This window comes from Sesamum indicum, linkage group LG5, assembly GCF_000512975.1.
Source record: "Sesamum indicum cultivar Zhongzhi No. 13 linkage group LG5, S_indicum_v1.0, whole genome shotgun sequence".
Classification (NCBI taxonomy): domain Eukaryota; kingdom Viridiplantae; phylum Streptophyta; class Magnoliopsida; order Lamiales; family Pedaliaceae; genus Sesamum; species Sesamum indicum.
In genome coordinates, this window is record NC_026149.1 from 16,804,463 (window position 1) to 16,815,573 (window position 11,111).

Here is an 11,111-nt window from a genome sequence, read left to right on the forward strand (position 1 = left end):
GTGATCATTTGATAAATTTACGAACAGCTTTTGACATTATGCGATCTTACGGCATGAAGTTGAACCCATCTAAATACACCTTTGGGGTGCGAGGGGGTAAGTTTCTGGGTTACATACGGGGCATAAAAGCAAATCCTGAAAAAATAAAGGCAATAATGCAGTTAGGGTCGCCAAAATCGATAAAGGAGGTGCAATAGTTAACGGGGAAGGTTGCCTCGCTAAATCGTTTCATAGTCAGGTTTGCTGATCGTAACTTACCCTTCTTTAAGGTTTTGCGAAAAGCGAATAATTTTGAATGGAATGAGGAATGCGAACAGGCTCTTCAGGAGCTAAAATTGTATCTAACTACCCCACCACTACTTTCTAATCCCATGATTGGGGAAAAATTGTATGTGTATTTAGCTATCTCAGATAACGCGGTGAGTTCGGTGCTGATTCGAGAAGAGAATGGCAAATAAAACCCTGTTTACTATGTAAGCAAGATATTGCAAGGGGCGAAAAAGAAATATATCCAGATCGAGAAGCTAGCGTTAGCCTTAGTGATAACAACGCGAAAATTGCGACCTTACTTCCAATCCCACCCTATTGTTGTGTTGACTAATCATCCTCTGAAGCAGGTTATGTCAAAATCGGATACATCTGGCAGGATGATCAAATGGGCGGTGGAGCTAGGAGAATTTGACATCGAATTTCAGACGAGGAATGCAATCAAAGCGCAAGTGTTTGCCGATGTCTTAGTCAAGTTCGCTGGGGAACAACCAGAAAAAGAGGAGAGATGGCTGTTGCATGTGGATGGGTCCTCGACCTCAAAGAATGGAGGAGCCGGTATTTACTTGTAGGGACCGGATGGTGCTGAGATCGAGATCGCTGTGAGGCTAAATTTTTCGGCTACAAATAATGAAGCTGAATATGAAGCTTTAATTCAAGGATTGCAGACAGCATTGGATGGAGGTATAAGGCATGTAGATGTATATACGGACTCACAACTTGTCGGGATGCAGGTACAAGGCACCTATGAAACGCGCGAATGGTCCATGACACAATACCTGGTGAGGGTGAAAGATATGATGAAAAAGTTTGACAGATGCACGATCAGCCAAATTCCAAAGGACGAAAACATGCGAGCAGAAGCCTTGTCGAGGTTCGGGTCGTTTGTTGAAGGAATTAAGGAAAGGAAGATCACTATATTGGTGAAGTCTCAACCAGTAATAGATGATGCAGAGATCCACGTGGTCGAGACGGCGGATTCTTGGAAAATGTCTTTTGTCCAGTATTTGAAGTATGGGGAATTACCTAGCGACGCAATCGCTACCAAGAGGTTGCAGTTTAAAGCTAATCGCTTTACTTTGGTCGGAGATGACTTATACAAGAGAACTCCAAAAGGTATTTTACTGAAGTGTTTAGATGCGGAGAGGTCACAGTATGTTATGAAGGAAATACATGAGGGCAGTTGTGGAAATCATTCGGGAGGAAGATCGTTGGCCCAGAAGATCCTTAGGCAATGCTATTTTTGGCCTACAATGGTAAAAGATGCGAATGAATTCGCTAGGAAATGTGAAAGTTGCCAAAAATACGCAGGACTATTGCACTCTCCAGCGACCCCTCTAGAACCCTTGAAGGTCGCATGCCCTTTTGATTAGTGGGGAATCGACATCGTTGATCCGTTTCCTCAAGCGGTGGCGCAGAAAAAATTTCTGATTGTGGCGGTCGAATATTTTTCCAAGTGGGTCGAAGTTGAAGCTTTGGCAAAGATCTCTGAGAAAGAGGTAATAAATTTCATTTGGAAAAATATTATTTGCAGGTTTGGGATTCCGCGGGTTCTAGTATCGGATAATGGAACTCAGTTCCAAGGTAGGAAGATCATGGCGTGGTGTAAGGAACAAAAAATCCAGCAGAACTTTACGGCGGTCGGAAATCCACAAGCGAACGGGTAGGCGAGGTCACAAACCGAACTTTGTTGCAATATTTGAAGACTCGGTTGGAAGGAGCAAAAAGGGCATGGGTCGAAGAATTACCTGGAGTACTTTGGGCATATCGAACGACCCCGCGAACTAACACAGGTGATACTCCTTTCTGTTTAGTATATGGCAGTGAAGCTATCATACCCACGAAGATTGGTGAAGAAACAGCTCGAGTCACCCAATATGAAGCGGAAGGAAATCTCAGGAACGGTCATTCGACCTGACAGTGATCGAAGAAGGAAGAGATCGTGCGTATGCGAAGATCTTGCGATATAAAAGCATGATGACCAGAAATTATAATCGAAGAGTGCGACCAAGGAGTTTTCAAGTCGGCCACCTTGTCTTGAAGAAAGTCGAAGTGTCGAAGCATGTTAGGAAGCTCGATCCGACATGGGAAGGCCCGTATAAGGTAGTGAAGATTCGATGAAAAGGGACATACATTTTACAAGATTTAGAGGGGAAGAATTTTCCACGACCTTGGAACGTGCATAACTTGAAGAAATTCTATGCTTAGATGTATGTAAGCTACTTAGTGAGATTTTGCCTGAAAAATATTTGTAATTGTCTGAAAAAGACATTTCAATAGTCTGAAAAAGACGACCTGAAAAAGGTCATTTTGCATCCACAAGCTTTGTTATGTTCTCTCAAAGCTAACTTTAAAGAGTTAATATGAAAAAGATAACGCAGTATCTCTAACCTGAAAAAGGTTCATAAGCAGTCTAAAAGAAGACACAGGATTTCTAACCTAAAAGAAGACACAGGATTTCATAAGCGATCTGAAAAAGATGCGCAGTATTTTTAACCTGAGAAAGGTTCATAAGAGATCTGGAAAAGAAACGCAGGATTTCTAACCTGGAAAAGGTTAATAAGCGATCTGAAAAAGATACGCAGGATTTCTGACCTGAGAAAGGTTCATAAGCGATCTGGAAAAGATACGCAAGATTTCTAACCTGAAAAAGGTTCATAAGCGATCTGAAAAAGATATGCAGGATTTCTGACTTGAGAAAGGTTCATAAGCGATCTGGAAAAGATACGCAGAATTTCTAACTTGAAAAAGGTTCATACGCGGTCTAAAAAAGATACACAGGATTTCTAACCTAAAAAAGGTTCATAAGCGGTCTGAAAAAGATACGCAGAATTTCTAACCTGAAAAAGGTTTATAAGCGATCTGAAAAAGATACGCAGTATTTCTAACTTGAAAAAGGTTCATAAGCGATCTGAAAAAGATGCGCAGTATTTCTAACCTGAAAAAAGGTTCATAAGCGATCTGAAAAAGATACGCAGGATTATTGATCTTGAAAAAAGTTTTATAAGTAACCTGAAGGAAGGAGTATTCTGAAGCTTCATAAACGATCTCAAAAGGGTTGCAGGATTTTTAACTTAAAAAAAAAAGGGAGTCTTATGCGATCAGCATGCTGGATTTCTATTGTAAGTTTCGGGGAGCTATCAGGAATTTTCATGAATATTCAAACACAAATTGCTCGAAGCTTAGATGAGCAAAAATGCTGGCATTGATAATCATAGAATTACAAAAAAAGGGAATTGATCCCTAAATCTTTCATCGGTTCAAAATACACAAGTGTTTATAAAAACTGTTCGTTCATCCCTATGCATCTATGAAATAGGAAATGGGGGAGGTAGTTCATCCATCAAAGGCAGGAACTCAGGAAAGTCATCGGCAGGTGTTGGTCCCAGGGGATACGGCTCGAGATTCTTGTCCAGGGAGACATCCAACTGCTCTAGATCGAAACCCTCTGCAAATCCATCGAGCTTCTGAATTTGGCCTTGGCATTTTTCAAACCCCTCGATCATGAAGTCCGATGCCTGGTTTTCTACAGCTTCTCGGAAGGTCCTCGATCTCAAAAAGTCGCGAGCACCATTTAAGCGAGCTTGACCTATCAAATCTTGGAATTCCTGGCTCTGCAAAAATAGGGCCCGACCTTCAGCTATGCCTTGATCCCGACCTTCCGCTGATCCCTGCTCCTTGCCAGCCTCGAAAGCAGCAGCGCGATCTGTTTGAGTTGTGGATCTGGCTTCCTCCAACTCTTTTTTAGAAATCTCCAATTTGGAAGCGAGCTCCCTTTTCTCTTGGGATTCTGACTGCAGGGACTCGATCAGTGCTTGTTGCTCCAAAATTTTCTTCTCCATCTCCACAGTTTTTGCTTCAAGAAGAATTTTATCATGTCTCCACACAGCGCATTGGAGGGAGATATTATGGGCAAAAGCCATGGCCTATGGCAAATGAAAAAGTTAGCGCATAGAATCATAGTTTGTAAGAAGGATAAATGATTTGTTGGTTACCTGAGTCATGTTATGAGCAAAATGTTCTTCGAGGGAGGTGAGAGAGGTCTGCGCAAGGATAACTTGATCTCGTTCGAGGCAGGCGGTCTTGTAGACCTCCCATGAATCTTGTCCAGCAAAAGTTCGCAGAACACTATTGTTCTTGGAGATCTTCCAGTCGGGGACCCATTTTTCCCCGGACATCTTAGCACTCCGAGTAGAGGAAGGTCGCTCGTCCCTCGTCCGCTGCCACGCCTCTTGAAAGATGGCGAACCTCTTTCTACTTTCGGGCTCAGCAACCCGATCAGCAGCAAGTTTGGCCTCAAGTCGGCCCTGTCTGGTTGATCTCGAGGAGGGATCGCTCCTGCTTTCTAATGGTTCTGTTGTGGTCTCTGCTTCAAGGATCGCCTTTTTTCCCCTCTTCCTTTTTAGACCACGATCCTCCGAGATTTCTACCACCTCAACATGCTCGTCCGGGATGGGATCCCGTATTTCTGTGGGAGTGGAAGGTTGTTCAGAAGCGGTAGCGGCCGAAGGGGACGGAGTAGGAGTTGGGACGCGCTCTCGAGATTTCCCTTTGGCGCTGTTACTGTGCTCTTAAGCTCGCGATCAACAGAGGGAGGTAGTGTTTCCTTCTTGGCTCTAGTCTTGTTCGCGATCCTTGCCAGCATGATTTCAGACTCTGCAAAGAATTAACTTTGTTAGAGGTCGCTTAAGAAGGAAAAGAAGCAAGCAAATGAGATTTATGAAATCACCTAAAGAGCTTTTGACTGGAATAGGAGCAGGGGAGAGCCCCGCGAGCTTCAAGACTTTTTCCTGTAGTAGTACTTTCGAAAGGTACCAAAACAGAGTAATGTAATTTATGAGGTCACTTTCGAACCCCTCCCCAAAAGTTTCGGGTTTGGGTTTGGACTCACGCCAACCCAAGTAAAAATCCCAAGATTGCCCGGGTGGAGGTCGTATAAAGAAATATCTATCACGTCAAGGACCGACATTAGACCTCAAATCGTCTAAGAAACGGCAGTCCTTGCGTGTGGTTAAGTAGAACCACCCGGTCTCCCCCGATCTTTTAGAGGCAATAATATTGTACAAGGACCAAAAATTGTCGAAGGAGGAAGGCAAATCGAGGTGTTTGATAACAATAATGAACATGAGTATATGGCTGATAGAATTGGGGGATAATTACATTGGGCAGAGACCTAGCCGAACGAGGATATTATTCACTTCGCGGGGTAAGGGAAAACGAAGTCCGACCTCTAAATGGAGCACAGATAAAGTACAGTAGCCTTCTGGGGGTTGATGTATGCGATCAAATGAGCGAGGAATGATAATATCATAATCGGCAAGGATGTAATATTTTATTTTTAACGCTACAGGAGTCATTTTAATGATGCTCGCTATTCCTAACCATGATTTTCGCTGCATCATTTCAGTATATTTTTGAAAGACAGGGGTTTCATCGGATTCAGCTACTTCCTCAGGAGGATTAGAATGATGGGGAACGGAAGAAGTGGGATCGCGAGAAGTACCAGCGGTCTCCCTTGGGGAGGTCGCTGACGATCCCGACATCGAACTCGAATCCGAGCTCAATTTGGACTCAGAAGCAGATACATGAACGGAGAGACTCCTAGACTTAGAAGACATGATATCAAAAGCTAGAATAGGAAAGGATGGACGAATACCTGGAGAATGGAGGTAGCTCGTAGGGGAGATCGAATGCGATTAGTCGGGGCGGTCAAGAAAGTTCAAATAAGGGCCTATATATAGGGGAATATGTGAGGCAGCGCGCTTTTTCACCTTCCAGCAGATGGAGACACGTGGCTTAGAACAGATGGCCTAGATCCTCCAGATGGACATGGTGACTGTTCACTTCCCTTAGTGTCATTAATGACACTAAGAGAAGGGGGGGAGTAATACTAAGGGAAGTTACACAATTCCCAAAATACCCCTATATCTTTTATCCTCCTTTTTATGTATATTATGACTGCGCGCGGACCCAAATGTGCAGGTGCAGCAGTGATGCAGCAGTGGCGACAGCAGGAGACAACAGGCTTTTGCAGGGGGTGACGTGTCTCGCCCTTATTGGTGTCACGTGTCGCATAAATAGAGGGTACCGTACAAGTATAAATAGTCTCATTTATGATTATTCAAACACGTTTTCACCATTTCATTTTACCGTTATATTTGTGATCTCACTCGATCTCGTTGTTATATTTTCGACCCCACCTTTTCTAACTTAAGCATTGGAGGGCCATCGCCGAGGGCTTATCGGCTAGTCTTACGTTTGCTGTGCTCTCAGAATCCACAACAGGTAGCTCGAAAGAGGGAATCAACGACCTCAATCCAGCGATCCGACCCGAAAATCCTGATTTCGCGCGACCTACATCAATGACAAACTTCATGGAGTTTATATAAGCTAGGAGCAAATATTTTTATTAAGAAAGAAATACGAGATTAGTTAGAGAGAAATCAGAGGCAACTCTATTTTGTTGGGAATGCAAACATGTAGTGCTGAGCATCCAAGAAAGCGAACGAAGAAATTCCCATCACAAACAAAAATAGATTGAAAAAATATTCACCAAAAAGCGAGCGTCGTCCTCATTGCTCGGTTGGCTGACACAACAGCGAATGCCGTCCTCGTTGCCGCTGTTAGATGGAGGAGCTTGCAATCATTGATTTGGGCTAGAGTTAGATTTGGAGAGAAATGAGAGATGACCAAGAATGAGAAAGAAAGAGAACACGATTTTTAATTGTTGGTATAATTTTTTTAATTATTATAATTATTTAATTAAATCATGGGATCGAATCACCAAATTTTTACATAAATTTTATAAGTAATAAAATATATTATTACAATGTATACTATGTTATAAATATATCAAAATATAGTATGCAATTTTAATTTATTGTTATAAATATAAACTACTAATTAGTGTAATAATAATATAATTAGCAAAATATACCAAAAAAATTCATACTGAAGAATTTAGTTGCCGACCTTGGTGGTTTTGGGCTCTCCTCTACCGGATCTGGCCCCTGAGCCAAATACTTTCATCTTCTTATTTTTCCAGTGACTGCTTCTTTTAGATCTGTAACTATTAGTTAATTTTTTCTGTAATATTGGTCTGTATAAGGGCTTTCAAAATCCACGATCTTCTGTAATAATCTATTAAAATTTCATGTATCGGGTTCACTACTGATGAATTCATCCAACAATACAATTATTTCTTGGTCTTGAGGTGATAAAACCCTTTGATTTCGTGGGGTTTATATAGGCTAGAGGAATTTTTTTTTTTTTTTTATCAATAAAGTATGTAATCATCATAATTAAAGGCATAATTAAGCTATTTGGCTTGGCATGAGACAACATTTATGTATTGTCTCTTTTTCGTTTTTGGTCTTTATGTTGCATTCTTAAAGTTTTAAGATTGTTTATTTCTTGGGAATGTTTAAAATGTAATTTGGATAAGTGAAGACAACGGAATGGGGTGTTTTATATTTGGGATCTAAATAAGGATTTATACCATATTTAAATTGTATAAATTACGGCAGATTTTTTAAAATTTGTCATAATTATAAATACTTTCTTATTATTTAAAAAATTACGAATGGCCCTCTTGAAATTAATTGTCATAATTTGTTGGGAATGTTTAACATGTAATTTGGATAAATAAAAACAAGGAAATGGGGTGTTTTAGCTGCCTACTTGGGATCTAAATAAAAATTTAGACCTTGTTTGATTGTATAAATTACAGCAAGCTCTTTTAAAATTTATCATAATTATAAATATTTTATTATTATTTAAAAAATTACGAATCCCCTTCTTGTTAGACAACAACTAATTCCAAAATAATATTTATAAGTTTTTAAACAAAAAGAAGATATTTATAATTACGAAAAATCTCATAGGAGTCCGTTATAATATACCATATTTGATTTAAGGTAAGAAATTAGTAATGAAGGGTTATGTTCATTTTTGTTGCTTGACATATGAAATTAAACCTGTTAAACATAAACGTGTTATATATATTGAAATATAAGAGCTTTTTCTTAGTAAAATTGATCAATTCCATTACATAATATATTGAAATATAAAAGCCTTATCAAATCATCAATAGTTTCAAATCATAAAACCTAATAAAAGTTGAGTGACGTGGCAAGCTAAAGAGCAAATTTATTACACACATACAAGATTTGAGACGGAATATTCCTGTCTGTCGTAAAATTTCGGATAATTTTATTCCTATACAACTTTTGAAAGGCAGTTTTAGTCCATATGCACTCATAGGGGTAAAATTATCCGAAAATCTGTCAAAGGACTAAAAATAAGCAATTTCCGTAAGTTACTATACCTAAATAAAAATGGACAAAGTTATCGGATTAAAATTAAAATTAGGCATACTTAGCGGACTAAAATAATACTTTTTCCTAATTGATATTGAGGTATATATTACTTAGAGTATGTTCCATTGGAGAGTATAAGAGAAGTGGAAGTAAAAATGAATATATAAGATATAATTTAGTGTTTGGTTATAGAAAGAGATGGAGGTAAAGTAAAATTCGATATATATGAAACCCCTCAGGTCCAATTTCGTTCCCTCCAAAGTTGTTTTCTGTATCAACAAAGACACATATGTTTGAACTTGAACTCGTTAGTTGAAAATATTATTAGTAATTTTATCTTATTTAAACCAAACAGTTTAAAAGAAATGACCAATACTCATTTTAATGAGTATTTTTATTAAGAAATATTTTCTTATTCTGATTTGATAAAATATTCTTATTTAATAAGATTTTAATTTTTTTATATACTAAAATTATATTAGAATAATATTAGTTTATTTATTTTCTAATACAAAATGGAAAGAAGGGTTATTTAGTAAAATTACAAAAATTAGTCTTTTCTTCTCAATCTATTTTTCTCCCCTTCCAATCATATCAAACAACTTGAAAGAAAAATATTATTTTTTCCTCCCTCTCCCCCTTTCATTTCCCCTCCCCCTTCCACTTTCATTTTCCTTTCATTCGAACCAAACGAACTCTTAATATATCGAGATAAATTATTGTAATTTATTTGTCGGTATTAAAAAAGAAAAAATGCCAAATGAAGCAAAGAAGTGAAGGATACAGAATGAGGTCACTATATGCCCAAATCAAATAATTGATTTGTTTCTCTTGTTGAAAACTGACCCAGAATCATTTATATTTTGGTAGCCCCATATGAAGCCCAACACACCACTTAGATGACCCAACCCACCAACCCGAGCCGACCCTGACCCACCCGACCCGGTTTTCTTTCTTACTCCCAATACCCCAACCCCAAAATTCATTTTTCCATCTGGCCTCGCTGCTTCTCTCTCTCTCTCTCTCTCTCTCTCTCTCTCTCTCTCACTATTTTTCTCTTCGTTACAATGACATCGAAAATCTCCTCCGCCAGTTTCTTCTCACTCCATCTCCAATGCCTAAACTTCTATAAAACCTCCCATGGTTTTTTGGCCGAATAGAATAAGAAGAAGGGAAAAGAACAGATCTTCTTCCTAAGTTCTTTGTGAACTAAGAAATACCCGACTGGTGGGTCTATGTGATTTTGAGCCTTGGTGGCCGTAGTTTCTTGGTGCAACCGATGGTGGATTGCCGGCGTTGTGGCCGTGTGCTTTCTCCTCCCTGAGCCTTTTACCGTTTATATTTTTGGTTTACTTAATCCGCTCTATTCTTGTAATACTTATTGTAAATCGATTTGTATTTTTATAAGGGTTGTAAAACTCACGATTATTGAAATAATTGAGTTACATTGTTATTTTGGGCTCATCACTATGGGGTGAAAATCCAATATCCCTTAAACACAAACTTACACTATCTTTACTTTCACTAAGTCGCATATTAAATTTTGGTTTAAAAACTCTCCACAACTCCATATAAGGATATGCACAGTTCGTTAAATCTGTTCATATTAAAAATTCGGTATTTAATGTGGTACCAGTATTCATCGGTGTACTGTACAATACTAAATACCAATTTTTTATAAAATATATATTATACTTATATAGATAAATAAAAAAAATAAAAGTTATATGTATAAATATCATATATTTATACATAAATATGTAGGATTATTTTTTTTCTTTTAAATTCGATTAACTCGATAATAATTTCATAACAGAATTTTATTTTCGTAGTACCTAATCGAATCGAACAACTTGATTCGATATTTAATATTAATTAAAATTTCGATTCGGTTTTACGAAACGAACTTCCTCGATCCTATATAAGCCTCGACAAAATGCAACAATCGCATCACGATGATCTAAACCCCATTAGATTGAGGTATACTCGCAACCATAACACAGTGCCAACTGTAGTCGCGCAAATGCCAATGTGATGGGTATACACTTGTAACCCCTACAATAAGACCAGATTACCCTTCATTAAGGACATTAGAGTCATTTCGCGATCAGGATCCGCGTCTCTTGTAACAGGCGGGTCGCGGAGGACCCGACCCGAGTCGCACAAACCGACTGAAGACCCGGACAATGGAAGCCGTTCGATCAGAACATGAGCCAGTAGGATAAGGCCACGTGGCCCAGTACCCGATACTCAGTTGTGCTATATAAATAGACCCCGATACGCCATTATTGAGGGAACTGTTACGCATTAATTGAGATCTAACTTTGAGATCGCATACATTTCACTCGATCAACCTAACTTGAGCGTCGGAGGGTCATTGTCGGGGACGTGCCCGACGAGCTCACGGTTCGTGTTTTATTCTCAGGGGATCCAAAATCTGTTTCGGAAGAATTAGTCGACCCGCAGGGAGATCGTCTCTGGAGATCGAATAATTCGACCCGGATCAGTTGGCGCCGTCTGTGGGAA

The 11,111-nt window shown here is 39.1% G+C and overlaps 1 protein-coding gene across 1 annotated transcript in view; it reads left to right on the plus strand.

Annotated features, from left to right (window-relative positions):
- Window positions 1-1,934, plus strand: part of LOC105162805 — a 4,211-nt gene extending 2,277 nt beyond the window's left edge. Inside the window, exons 4-6 of the mRNA XM_020694135.1 lie at window positions 618-825; window positions 928-1,420; window positions 1,802-1,934. Of these exons, the coding sequence (XP_020549794.1) occupies window positions 618-825; window positions 928-1,420; window positions 1,802-1,934 (834 nt within the window). The remainder of the gene's footprint in view (window positions 1-617; window positions 826-927; window positions 1,421-1,801) is intronic.